Source organism: Sprattus sprattus (assembly GCF_963457725.1).
Source record: "Sprattus sprattus genome assembly, chromosome: 4".
NCBI classification, from domain to species: Eukaryota; Metazoa; Chordata; class Actinopteri; order Clupeiformes; family Clupeidae; genus Sprattus; species Sprattus sprattus.
In genome coordinates, this window is record NC_137923.1 from 40,406,941 (window position 1) to 40,421,669 (window position 14,729).

Below are 14,729 nucleotides of genomic sequence, written 5' to 3' on the forward strand. Positions count from 1 at the left end.
TTGGTCCAAAGTTTGTATCCTGTTATGTAAGTGTACCCAATAACCCCTGATAGACAGATAGACCGTCTTACTACCAGCCGAAGGGCAGTTCTCCTTCAAAGAGTTTCCCACCCAATGAACCGCGCTCTGTGAAAGTGTGCCTTTGATTTACGTTTTTTTTCCCTTCACTTGCCCCTCTCCCGGGTCATGGGCAGACACGGTACATTAGCTGTCCGGCTTGTGTGCGCTTACGTCAGACCCATCCCGTGGCTTATGTGGTGTGATATACCATCCTGTCTCTCGTTGTCTGATTCTTGTCTGTTTTCATCAAAGCGAGGCTTTCAGTCTCATGCTCCTATACCCTGATGGATTATATAAGGCGTGAATCAAAGCGTCGTGGAAGGTTCCAGATAGATGAATGGAAGCGCTTTCCAGATAAGGCATCCCACAGCCCCGCCGCAACTCCCCCCCCCCCCCATCTCCTCACACCCGCATCCTCCGGCAGGTCGCTACCTGCCTCTGGAGTCAGGGAACTGCACCAGACTCCATTCATAAATCTTCCTTTTTTTCTCTCTTTTTTCTTCCTCTCTGTTGTTCTATCTTTACTCTTTTTTTCTTCTGTTCCTTGCCTCAGTCAACATACACCACTGGTGTGCGATGAAATAAATACTGAGTGAACTTCTGTAGTCTAAAGGCTGGTACTGTACTCTCTCTCTACACACACGCGCACACACACACACACACACACACACACACACACACACACACACACACACACACACACACGCACACACACACACCTGTTGAGACGCTGCTCTGGGGTGTGGCTCGACGGTGGGGGGACTTTGGACCGCCACGTCCACCGTCAGCAGCAGTGCACAGGCCAGTCAGCGCGTGGCATGGCTGCATTCCTGCGCTCTCTATCAGGTGGCCCCGTCTCGGCCGGCTCATGGAGGGGGAGATTAATGGCTGGAATGTTAGAGGACCCGCGCAGGCAGCTGTGCTATTCAGCCAGAGTGAGAGTTCCACAGAGGCCTGAGACGGGAGGGGGGGGGGGGAGATAGAGAAAGAGAGAGAGCGAGAGATTATCTTTTCTCCTGCCTCCTAAGGTGTAAGGCACATTTTTCTGGCCCAGTCCTTGGCAAAAGAACGTAGACTGGCTGAAACACTCCAGAGCACCTCTGACATGTCTGACATTCAAGAAGCATCCAGAGCCCACTTCATTAGCTCCTGCGATGTGTGATGGAAAATTGACGAGGAGGAGGAGGAGGAAGAAGAGGAGGAGGAGGAGACGTAGATTCTGATTTGCTTGATGACGCATGTTTTTGCTATCTGGTTGGGCGCTGTACTGTCTGAAGTACTGGGATCTCAAAGTGACGGGTTAAACTCATCTTTTCAGTGGGATTATATTTTCTAGGCCCTGTGGAATTGTTCAATGAAGTCTGTGTAGACAGTTTGCAGTGAATTGGCCTTAACACCACATTTCTTCTGCCTTTTCAACTGGAATCATTTCAAGCCTCATACCATTTGCTGAATTAAACAGCTAAATGAGGCAACCTCACCACCAATTAAGGGTTCCTGTCAAATGATGAGATGAATCGCAAATGTGTTGTTAAGGCCTCTCTCTGCAAAGTGTTTCAATCACATTCTAAACCTGATTGTTCAAATCCTTGATTGTGATTGGCTAAAAGCCGTTGTAAAATCCAGCATTACCTTACAATTTGACCTGATTACATTCCATATTACTGCGCAGCGAATGGCAAGGCATTCATATAGCGCATTTCATACCCAGTGTTCCATCTGGCTGTTGCGTTGCTTCAAGGGTTGCGTGGCAACGATTTATTTAGGAACTATAATTTTTAGTGGCGGAAGAATGACGGTTTATCATTAAACTATTGTTTCTTAAATTGAATTGTCTTTATTTATGAAACCATATCAAATATGTGTAGTAACAGGTTTAGAAAAGCAATAAGCCCCGCGAGTCCGTGCTTTGCGCTGATTTTAGAACAGGTAAGGGGGTTTAACGGCACTCCGCTTCGCGTCGTGCCTAACAACTCCCCTTACCTGTTCTAAAATCAGCGCAAAGCACGGCCTTGCGGGGCTTATTTCTTAAATAAATGACACACAGCTGTAATGGAGGCTATTCAGCTTCATGCTGTCACTGTGATGACGACTTATTTGATTTGACCTACAGATGAACATGGATGACAGCAAACCTTTGCCCCGCTACTTCAACGCTGCAGAACACTGGCCAGGGAAGATCCACGAGCCTCTGGACCAAGGGAACTGTGCCGCGTCCTGGGCCTTCTCCACAGCCGGTGAGGCAGAGGGACCTCCTTTCTCCCATCATTTTAGTCCTTTAATGGCCGAAATGAAATCAAACTTTGACCTCTGTCCCTCCAGCCGTGGCGTCTGACCGCATCTCCATTCAGTCCATGGGTCACATGACTCCCCAGCTGTCGCCGCAGAACCTCATTTCCTGCGACACGCGGAACCAGGGTGGCTGTGCCGGAGGCCGGATCGACGGGGCCTGGTGGTACCTGCGCCGCAGAGGGTAGGAAGATTCTGTCTTTACGCCTTTGCCTTTACGCCAGCCACTCATTTTGCAAACCTGTTTTGATAAAAAATCATGAAATGAAAAGTGACGTACTTAAATTTTGAGTGACGAGGTTGAGGGATGGGTGCTTTTTAAGAGCTTATGAAGTGTGAGGGAAGAGATCATAAAGCTCTTGTTATCTCTTTATATACTACACTCATCCTATAATTTTCTCTCTCTCTCTCTCTCTCTCTCAGGGTGGTGACGGAGGAGTGCTACCCCTTCTCCCCCCCACAGGACGCCCCTGCAGAGAGAGCCCACTGCATGATGCACAGCCGGTCGGTGGGCCGGGGGAAGAGGCAGGCCACCGCCCGCTGCCCCAACACCCACACCTACAACAACGACATCTTCCAGTCCACTCCTCCATACAGGCTGTCCACCAATGTAAGACTCACATTTTTTTTATAATGTGCCTGCATCTTTATAGATACGGTGTTTTAGTCACTGCGCAGGTTTGTCTGGAAAGAGTTGTGGCAGCGCGAGAGTTCAGGTCAAGTACGATTTAAAAGATTTCATCCGTAAATCCTGCAGATTAGCTCAAAAATAGTTATCCATAGTTAGTCAAAAAAAACTTCCACAAAAGACAGGTGGTTGTCTGGAAAGACTGGAATGGTCATCTTGCCTTCTGAACCAGGATGTTCAAACCTCTGGAATCTCGTGACTGCTTAAGCTCGCTGGTCCAGACAATTTTCTCACGCAAAAGAAAAAATAACCTCTTATGGTTATATAATGAGGGGTTTATAATCCAGCCCACGAGTCCTTGTTTGTCCTTATGGGAGTGCAAGGCCTTTAGAGACCCTCTGATTGTACAACAACACGGCTTGTTTATAATTTTGGATTACAGTTGATTTCCTCATGAATCCCATATGGCATAATAGCAAACAAACACTGGATAGTGGAGATCTGTGTCATGTTTGGCCTGAATGTTCCAGACTATCCCTCAGCATTACCCCTCACTCAAACAGCATTTCCCAGGCCGCCTACTGTACAGCAGTCTTAGTGATGCAATCTAGTTGTAGTTCTTCCCATTAATCTGCCAGGCTAGGATTTGGGATATTACCCGCAGTCTGTGAAAGATCTCACAGAATCCAGACATAAATCAGTACTTGGAGACTCTGCAAACCTGAGAGACACTCCACCCTCATGGAGTCTGGATCGCAACCAACTCTGCACAAAAGCCAAGAGACTGAAGTGGCATGATAAACTGAAAATCACCAGGGGGTTCACAATTATAATTTTAACTCTAGTGTCCTCAGGCTTTCCAGGAAATTCCATGGAGATATCACATACAGAGAGACAATGCCAAGACACCTAAATCACTCTCCCTTGAACATTGCAACGCTGCAAGCAGTGGAGTCAATAATCAAATGCTATAAGTCAATCTGCGGAGGTCCATTTCACAACCGTTTAATCATAATCTGTTATCTGATGATCTGTTATAGTTAGTCACTCACTTCTTATTTGTACTTACTTCTCATCTCCACAGGAGAAAGAGATCATGAAGGAGATTATGGACAATGGGCCAGTACAAGGTAAATCAAGCATGTGTGTGTGTGTGTGTGTGTGTGTGTGTGTGTGTGTGTGTGTGTGTGTGTGTGTGTTCAGATTAGTTTGAGAGGGAGCAATTATTACGAAAGCATGAACAAGACAGCAATGTTTGATATTCAGGTTTATTATACGGCTCCTCAGAATGTTGCAAAAAGTTCCATTGATTAGCATGGACCACCCCAACGTTCGGAGACTAATATTTCTTTATAATAGCCGCTGCAAAGAAATAATTCTAATTCACATCTTTCATATCATTCCACAAGTAGTGTTCAAAAATGTAATGTGAAATCATCGTAACATCCTGTGAAGTCAGGAAGTAATAGGTTGCTATGCAACACCTGAAACAAGTTGTTCCCCTGTTCATTCTGTCAGGATTTATTTTCTTATACTGCCGGTGGACTATACATTATGCCTTACAAATATAACGGTTCATGTAAGTTCTAAAAGCACAAGCATCGGGTCTTCTTAGAGCATCACTCAGTCAGAGACTGAGTTCGACTCAGTCAGAGACATCAACCAGACAAAAGGCTTTGCTTCACTTTGAGACAAAACATTTGAAAGCTCCTAGGCATTCCCCTGAAGAGCAGAAAACTGAACGCATCATCTTGATGAACTTGTGACTTGCTCCTTTCCCCCTGATGACCCTTGTGCTTTCGCCGCTGGACATGACCTGAACTCTGACCCCAATCATCTCTCTCCTGACATGGAACAAGCCGCATTCCATCCTGGTGATGATTCATGGGAAGTCAGGAAATTCTCCAAAGCACAAAACAGACAGATAGAGAGAGAAAGCGAGAGAGAGAGACAGAGAGACAGCATTATCTCTGTCCTGATCTCTCAAGATGTGTATGTAACTATATATACACTTATTTTGTTTTGCCATGGAAAGTAATCTTGGCACACTCATCTGGACTTTGAGGAGAGGGTACAGGTAGTTCTCACAATACTATGTCAGGCACCTTCCGGACTTTGCCTCCAAGCCTTCAAAGTCAAACAGAGCACAACTCTGCGGAACTCCTGAAAACAATCGCTGCAGAAGAGATCAAAATGGGCCCCTGAATGCCTCCAGCCAAAACCCTTCTTTGATCCAATAGGGTGGGCTTATATACCATTATGTAACTTTAGAATTAGCTTCAAACACCAGTAGTGCTTTCACAGGGGTCTACCTGGACCTCTGTATCACTGGATGTGCAGTAGGTGCTGTTACTGTTGCTGTTGGCCTCATGAAGTAGTAATGAGGGAAGTGTTGACATTGTGAGCCTCAAATGAACAGAGGCACCCAGCCAAAATACGCCCAGCTCAATGCTCTATTGTTCTCTCTGTATTGTTTAATCTGTACTCTAAATGCACTTTCATCGGGGTTGTCAGGGCAAAAGAACCCTATCATGACTAGTCAGGCTGCACTACACAAACACTGAAATTCCCTTAAGGAGAAGCAATGGTGTCTGTAGATTTTTTTATGGTGTACCTTGGATGTGTTATCACTTGTTTGTTCATTAGTTTAGGTTATTTTGTTAATTTTTACAAACAATGAACAAGACGACTTGTTTTTTATTTACCTGTTTGTTCATTTGGCTTCCTCCTCCAGCCATCCTTGAAGTCCATGAGGATTTCTTTGTTTACAAGAGCGGGATCTATCGGCACACAGATGTGAACTACCAGAAGCTCCCTCACTATCAAAAGCATGGCACACATTCAGTCAGGATCACAGGGTGAGTACCTCCGGCACTTGTGGATTTTCATTTAAATTCCAAGTTAAATTCCATATATATTTCTAATTGAAGAAGTTCTGCAGTCAAAACAAAATAACAGTTCTGAAACAGGGGGAGTACCTGTAAACTGGGTTGGTACCTGTAGAGTTTAGTTTGCAACAATTTGGGATTTTTGAAAATAACCATATTTACATTTTTAACTGAACGAGTTCAGCAGTCAAAACAAAGTAAGAATCCTGGTGGGGCACAGGAACTAGTAGATTTTTGTGTAGAAAAATTTGGGATATTTTTTTTTTACATTGTTCAAAACAACAATATTTCCATTTTTAACTGAAGGAAAAAAACATGACTTAAGCCATCTAAACACTATATGTATTGGTGCTGATGGCTATGTTTTTGACACAGGTAAGGGTAAAAGCCTTTAGAACTCTGTTTAGACTCCAAAGACACATACCACCGCTCCAGGCCTTAATGTCCCAGACGTGCTCTTTGTCTCCATGGTCTGCACAAAAATGCGGGCAGACACTACACCTGGATCCCTTCACCTCTCTTGTTACAGACAGACACACACACACACACACACACACACACACACACACACACACACACACACACACACACACACACACACACACACACACACACACACACACACACACACACACACACACACACACACACACACACACACACACACACACACACACACACACACACACACACACACACACACACACACACACACACACACACACACCCCTGTCCTCCAACTTACCTGTCTGAGCACTGCTGCACTCACTCAGTACCTGCTTTATCAGGTCATCAGTACTGCACTCTGTCTCATAACCAGAACTTAGACAGAGGGAAAACAGACAGAGACACAGAGAAAGAAAGACGCACACAGAGATAGAGATGCACACAGAGACAGAGACACAGAGAGAGACGCACACAGAGACAGAGACACAGAGAGAGACGCACACAGAGACACAGAGAGAGAGAGACAGACACACACACAGACAGAGAGAGAGAGCTGCACACAGACACACATAGAGAGGGAGATACACACACAGACAGAGAGATACAGTATATAGAGAGAGAGAGAGAGAAAGAGAGAGAGAAAAAGAAAGAGAGGGAAACTTTGTACTAAAACACTTTAATACATCATTAAATCAATACATTCCATATAAGTAATGCTTGCACAAGCCATCACCAGACAGAGCCAGAGAGAGAGAGGGAGAGGGAGAGAGAGATGGAAAGAAAGACAGAGGGGTACAAAGGTAGAGAGAAAAAGAGAGAAAAGAAAAAGAAAGAGAGAGAGAGACGTGATAAAGGTGGAGAAGAGTGAAAGTGCCCCAGTGAAAGGCGACAGTGCCTTCCAATTAGGCTAAAGAGAGCCAGAGTCCCTCCCTGGCAAACACATACCTTCTTGACTGCATGCAGACGGTCCAGGTGGCTCCCTCATAATGGCCGGGTGAGAGACGGAGAGAGCAGAGGAGAGGGTCTGTCTTGAGATATATAATTAAGTAATAGGCAGCCATTAGAGCTCAGAAGCTTGGCGTCACTTGTATGCAACAAGTATGCATGTATACTTGTATGCATGGACGTTGCTTTGACGGCATTATAATTACCTACAACTACTATGTCAAAACTACATGAAACAATGTAAATCTAGATGACGAAAACTGAAAATATCTCATTTTAAACTTGTGGCTGGGACACACCTGCATCCTTTGTTTACTTGGCGTGGTGTCTGTTAGAGTAGGCAAAATTAGTGTGCCGGTGAAGTAAAGGCGGGGATTTGTATGCGCAAAGGTGTATGCAATTCTGTAGGTTGAAGAGAAATGCATTGTCTTCCTTTCTTTCATGGGGCCGAGTCAACATCCTTTTTATATTGCATACCAGTTTAAGATCCAAGCTAGTCAAGGCATGGACGTAAGTCACTGTTTAGAAAGCTGTTCCCTTGTGGTGTGATGCCCTTGTGTAAGGCTGGGCAGGATTTGGCTTTCGTAACCCTAATTGGATAATTGGACGCTGTTTGAACTTGTGGACTGTTTGCAGACGTGAGCTTATGGCCTCAGTCTGTGCCAATTGTCCGGCATTCGGTTTGTCTTTGGTTTGATGTGGGTGGGGTGTGTTTGTGCGTGCTTATGATGATGCGCTCCACAGTGGATGATGGTCTGTGTGTGTGTGTGTGTTGAGGTGGGGTGGACTGTGGTGATGTGATCTCTGCTACCCTGGCCGCTCGCTGACGGTGCGGTTCTTTTGGCTGCTGTGGGCTGTGGACAGGAGGCACTGAGTGGGGCTGGATTGGGGGTGGTCAGAGGGCCGGGGGATGGAGAGATGTTGTGCATCAGTGGAGGGTCGAGGGGGTGGATTTGGGGGAGGCGGGTGGCAGCGTGGCTGTTTGCACGGCTGCAAATCCCACCGCGCTGCGTAGGGCTAAGCCCAGGGCCTGGGAAAGTTTGTGGAAAGCGCATTGGTGCCCACTCTGCTGGAAACGCCATTGTCTGACAGGATGATCCCAAACTGTACCGGACAGGGAAGGATAACGGTCCCCCTCCACCTCCCCCCACCAACAGCAGCCTATCACCCCACACCCCCGAAAGAAAGGTCAGGAGAGGTCTGGGGGCTGTGGTATGTCTGTGATTGTTCACAGGACAGGTGCAGGTCAGGCAGGGGTGGAGGCGAGACCAAAACATGGGGTAATGATGCAAATGAGGACACCCTAGGCCTGACTCCGTCGCCACAAGCATGTGCCTACAGAGAGTGCTGAACTACATTAGCACTGGTCAGTCATCAGTGATCTTCTGGCCAAGATTGTCTATATTTGTGATTTATTTAATGCTTGGGCCTGGATCTTATTCACCCACTGCCTGGGTTTCAAGAAAGAGTTGTGCTGTTTAAAAAGGGGGTGAAATAGCTGTTGAAAGATGGCAAAGTGAGGTTTGGATGGGTGCAGAGTTTGGCCAGAGAAAGAGACTGAAGCATTCAACTCTCATGTTAACCACCCTTTCCCTCAGTCTATTCCCAAGCCTGTGGGAGGCACTGTTCCTTGAGGGGGAACCATCCTGTTATTTAAGGGCCTAGATTAGATCATGGCTTTAGACTTGTGTGGATTTGGAAGGGGATAAAAATATAGTTTCAAAAAGCCCTTGGGGTGGGGGGGAATGGAACATTCTCCAGGACAGACATAAAAACAAGGCTTGGTGATTTAGAGAGACGCCAGGCCACTGCAAGAACAACAACAACCATCAACGGCCACTCTTGGCTAGTCGACTCTGCTTGACCTTACTGAGGTGTCCCTGCCTGGTGAAGGTAGGGAGATGGGTGGAGGTGTGTGTGTGTTTGTGTTAGTGTGGGAAGGGGGACTTCCTGCCTTCTATCGTATCCTTCCTCTCTCGTTATTCAAAGGGTGAAAGCGGCATTGGGGGAATTCCGCGGCATCACTGTTGTGTGTCGCTCTGTCAGTGTGCCCCTGCAAACACATGTTTGTGCCGGGATGCTGTTTGTCAGATGGAAGATGTTTTGCTCCTGAAGAGAGGAGGGCGGGAGTGAAGGACTCCACCTCATCGGTATTTCACCCTGTTCGTTCGTTCGTTTGTTGTTTTCCTTCCTACCTTCCTTCCTTCCTTTTTCACACACTCAAAGGGTTTCTCAGGTACAAACACTCCTGTGTGATTTCTTTTTTCAGGAACGGAAAGACAATTGTCAGTCACATCCCCTTATGTTCAAGGGTGACAGGTACACACCAACAAGGCGATATATTTTTGTACTGACAGAGAGGCTTCTCCCAAAAGACATGTTGTTTTTAAGTATAGAACAAGGTATTGATGGGATAATGGAATCCATGTAGGGTGTTTTTTTTTGTGTCCTTATTTAAAGAGGTATCCTGTTTTTTATTTCGGAGAACAAAATAAGGTTGGCGTCACGTTGGCATTCTTTTGATGAAGATTTTTTTCTTTTCTGTCTTTCCTTTACAGCTGGGGAGAGATGGCAACCCATGATGGGACTCGGAAGTATTGGGTAAGTCAGTGACATTGTAAGGTTTTCATTTAGGAAGTCTTATTATACAGTAAAGTGTAGACGAAAAGCTCTTCCATTGGTTGTGATTTATGATTATTGATAGATATTGAGGTTTATGTATGAAGACTGATCGTTTTTTCATATGCTTCATATTCTCTTTCTTCTTGACAGCTTGCTGCCAACTCTTGGGGAACAGATTGGGGTGAGGGTGGCTACTTCCGGATTGCCCGTGGGGAGAACGAGTGTCAGATCGAGGCCTTTGTAATCGGCGTGTGGGGCCGCGTGACCATGGAGGACATGCACAATCACCATCACGGCCGGCGCAAGTAGACGCAAGCTCCCAACGTTCACAACCCCCCCCCCCCCCCCCCCTCCCCCAACCAACCTCCACAATCCCGCCTCCCCTGGCAACCTCTGAAGGGCTTCCTTACTGACCCAGGGGTATCTTAGAAGCCTAACACCCCGTCACCAACCCAAGTGCACACATCCCAAAAAAGAAACAAAACTGAAAAAAATTACTTGAGCATGACAACGAGACGTCAACTCCCGTAACTCTTCAACAGACACACACACATACAAACAACCCCTCTGCAGTTTACCTCTCAGGACACTTAGTTATTCCAAAGACCACTTGTGATGACGACGTCAGCCTTCCTTACTTGTGGAGAGAACACAATTCCCCCCCGCTGTTCTTCTTCACAGCTGCACAGTGCAGAGACTCTATCAGTTCCCCCATTATTGTGGTTTCGGTTGATGCCGAAATATCGGATTGCTTTTGGATCACCACATTGATTGCTGCCTCTGTCACGCTATGATAGTTGCTAAACGCTAAACCTCCTGGTGGACAGTTGACAAGTGGACAATTGTTACAACCCAGTTGGGATTAGGGAAAAGGCTACAATATATAGGTGGCATCTAGTTGGGAAAGCACTCACCTGTTTTTAGATGTGCGCGTGATTCTATTGCTTCTCCTAGTACCACTGCAATCCACTGAGTGTTTGTTTGTGAGAGAGAGTGTGTGAGTGAGGGAGTGTGTATCCCTAGGACCTAAATCTTATTGTCACATATTTTTCTGACTTGCTCACCTTGCTCACTTCTCGTCTCTCATTAAGGATAGGCAGACCATTGGCAAATCCCCCCCCCTCCACACAAACCTAGAGCTCCAGGACACACTGAGAAGAAAACAGAGGGGGGGAGGGGGGTACAGTAATATAAGCTTCTCAATCAGAGTTGGAGTTGACCAATAATTTATTACCAACCCATAGCCTAGATGTGAGTACTCTATATTATTTTCATATAAAGTTATCTATCTATCTATCTATCTCTATATATATATGAGCATGATTTTGTGATAGCTCTGCTCATTGGTAGAATGTAGAACAATCTTCACCCTTCACAGATAGATCTCCATGTTAAATCAAGCTGGCTTTAGTAGTCTACTGTTCGTCTCGCTAAAAACATGATGGATGAGGTCATAAATCAAGTTTTGCACAACAGAGCTCGATGGTTATGACCACATTCCCCTTCAGAGAAAAAACTTGACAGAATCATGGAGGGATTGAGTGGCTAATTGTCATGGAGACGGAATTCCGACTGGTTCCGTCGGAGACCACCTGCTTCACATTACCTTCAAACCTCACTCCACACACCGTGTGCCAGCTGTACACCAACCGTTTATCACAGCCTTGACGTTTCAAATGTAGGTCCTGTCACTCATTCCAGTTTAGTGAAAGATAAAAGAAAGACAGGAGAGGAAACAAAAAAAAAATGATTAAAAGGTTGCTTGTTTGGAACCCTCGGGCTCTCTTAAGCAATTAAGCAGGAAACGGCGTTACAGACGTTTCAACAACCTGATTCACTTGCAAACCAAAAAAAACCTTACGATTTGGTATCTCTGATCCAAATTGGGCATCTTTGTATTATAGTCTTAATCTTTGTTATCCTGTAAAGTGTTACAGAGTCAAGTATTAACCTTACAAAACCATTTCTGTTGCTTACTTTCACATCCTCTGTTGTATTTTCTACTTGGTGGTTGACATCTGTGAAAAAAAAGCTGCTTTATTTCACTTTGTTGCATTTTGTTTGTTTAGAGAGTAGCACGGTGCCCACCTCTCTTAGTGTCCCCTACGTCGCATCACGTCAATCCACTGTTTTCAATTTCAATGCGATGACAGCATGCAGCCATGCAGGGAAACACAAATGCAAGCATTCGATGCTAGTTTAAAACCGTAGCCTGGCAGCACACAGCAGGTGTTTCAGGCTGGTTAATAGCTATCCATGAGAGAGGACTGCTGTGGTGGTTATTGTTCACCAGTCATTGAGACTGTTAGCGTTCCCCTTGAACACAGAGCGCACGTCACATGCATAAGTGTTGACCCTGCTGTCATGCAATGTTTTTCTTTCATGAGTCGCCCCTGTATTTGCCCTCCACCCCCATCCTCATGCCTTAATGAGCCACACACACACACACACACACACTTTCCCCCACCTCCATGAGACACACACCCTCCTCTTTCCCTAATGGAGGGAGAGCAACCGTGGCACAAAAGGTGCAAACACACACACACACACAGTCAGTCACTGACACATCCACGCTGATCACACACACCAGAGGCACACCATGTGGTATCATAGTACAGCAAGCTGACACCCCCCTCCAGCCAAACCCAGGCCCTGGCTCCTAGTATCCCCAGTGACTGTTTGTGTTTTGGCTTCATAGAGGGTCTGAGTGGCTAGGGGTACAGGGTTTGTCTGTAATACTTTTGCACCTCCGGACAATGGTGTTGCATTCCCACCCAATCCGAAAGGTATGCAGAAAATGAATTAGGAATGTTAAGGCACTGCGGGCAAACAGATAAAAATACATTTGGAAGTATGCAAAATTACTACTGTGGCCTTACAAAGGCTTGAGATGGAGCCATCAACAGGTCCTTGTGGATACACCTATGACAGACTATCTGGACTCACACACAATTTTCGTATCTCTGATAAGATCCTTGCATTTCCTCAGCATGACACGCCCTCACTCTAAAATGACAACATTCCTTTAGCTGTTTTGTGAGGGAAGATAAAAGTCATATAAAGGAATGTAATAAACAGAACTTATTTTTAGATTATATAAAAAAAAAAATGGGATGTGAAAAAAAAAAAATGCAGTGGCCTTACTGGGGCCATAGAGGCTCTATCGCTTTGGATTCAGTACCATGGAACAAAACTGACTGTGGTAATGAAGCATTTATGCTGTTTTGACATTCAAGTTGATTGGTCAAATTGGTGCAAAAGTTATAGAGAAAACACCACCAAAAAAGAAGTACAGAATCTCAGAAACAGAGTCTCAAGCTTTTCCTTTGATGTAAGACACTGAACGTGCACGATAGAGTATAACCTGTTACAGTTAATTTTATGATCATCGTTATTTCCACTGAGCTCTTGTTCTGTGGGGCAATCAGATACCACTGATGACACACCAGTGGTAACCATTCCTCGTGTGGCAGCCAACTTCTTTATCAAAGTATTCTAATAAAGAAAATAGCTTTGGTACCACTTTTGCGTTGTATTTATTTTTGTATTACATTGCCATAATAAGCTATGTTAGCTGTCACTGGGCATCACACACAAGGATACCAACCTTCCAGTACATTTGGTTCGTAGACAGTATGATGTAATCCCCCCCCACCCCAGCCAATCTGACGTTTTAGCCTTTGGGTCCATTTTCCCATCCAGCCATCCAAGAGCTCCTTCCCTTGTAGGGATAAACTGGCTATACACAGACTAGATCCATGGAATGACTGAAGGAAGCAATTGGATCCAAATCATGCAGAGGAAATCGCTGGCATCTTGCCAGAGTTCTTAGCCCCAAGTACCTAGCGGTATCAGACTCCTAGGTTTCGGTCCAGTTTAAGGGAAGCTCCTCCTTGAGAAGAATCAGACCTTGTGCTAATCTTTTGCTCCTTTGTATCCAAACCTTTTCTTTCCTTTCTTTTTTTTTTCAAAACCACATGTATCACGTTGTGAATGTCGTTATATGCCATTGTGATAATCCATGTTTATTTAAGGACTAAAGATTGTGTAAAAAGTTGTATACTTTCGCTTTTTATGTGCAACGTGCATCATCTCTCTTGTCTTTTTATGGTGTGCACACAAGAAAAGACACACTGTAGTGTTCACAAATGACAATAAAATCCTCCCCAACCCAACATCCAGTTGTTGTCTGGTATTTCACTCTGAAACCCCTGCAGGCTCAGGTATCGCAGATGAGAATAAAAAAAGAAACATGTTGTCCTAAACATTAGGCCCCTTACCAAAACATTTCATTAACAACTTGCATTATTCAATGACCAAAGCAATGCGGTCAGCTATTCCAAACAGCTCCAGGGCAGCAGGGCGGCGCGGTAAGCACTCGGCATGCAGAAATACGGAGCTGCTGCCCGGTCCCGGCCTGCCATACTCAGCTCACTTGCCCACTCACCCGCCTGCCACGTTGGCACAGCCAATGCCAAGGCGGGGCAGAGGTGAAACCGCGGGGCAAAATTGTGCAGCAGACAGGACAGAGTTGTGTCAGCTCGATGCCCAGGACGAGGCTTAAACGCCAGACCATCCACACTTGGCAGGAAACCACGCAAAGATGTGCTGGTGTGGGCATGTGCCCATGAGTGCCATTTGTGCCATTATCATTATCCCACAGCTACGCAAAGAGGACTTTAATACACCTACACCCTTACCAATGGATTATGTATTTATTGCATGAGGAATAAATATAGAGAGCAAGTGTCGTGTGATCGGTTGTGGACCATAGCAACACCCCATGCAACTATTACTGCATTTAACAAAAGCCACCACATGCATTACTTATCACTGTAACTGATTAGATA

At 45.4% G+C, this 14,729-nt stretch overlaps 1 protein-coding gene across 1 annotated transcript in view; it reads left to right on the forward strand.

The window, feature by feature from the left end:
• tinagl1 (tubulointerstitial nephritis antigen-like 1) overlaps nt 1-14,046 on the forward strand; it is a 29,982-nt gene extending 15,936 nt beyond the window's left edge. The window contains exons 6-12 of the mRNA XM_080837740.1: nt 2,174-2,297; nt 2,383-2,533; nt 2,773-2,959; nt 4,062-4,107; nt 5,712-5,835; nt 9,816-9,858; nt 10,030-14,046. Of these exons, the coding sequence (XP_080693866.1) occupies nt 2,174-2,297; nt 2,383-2,533; nt 2,773-2,959; nt 4,062-4,107; nt 5,712-5,835; nt 9,816-9,858; nt 10,030-10,188 (834 nt within the window). The 3' untranslated portion in view covers nt 10,189-14,046. The remainder of the gene's footprint in view (nt 1-2,173; nt 2,298-2,382; nt 2,534-2,772; nt 2,960-4,061; nt 4,108-5,711; nt 5,836-9,815; nt 9,859-10,029) is intronic.
• Nucleotides 14,047-14,729: the final 683 nt, after the last annotated feature.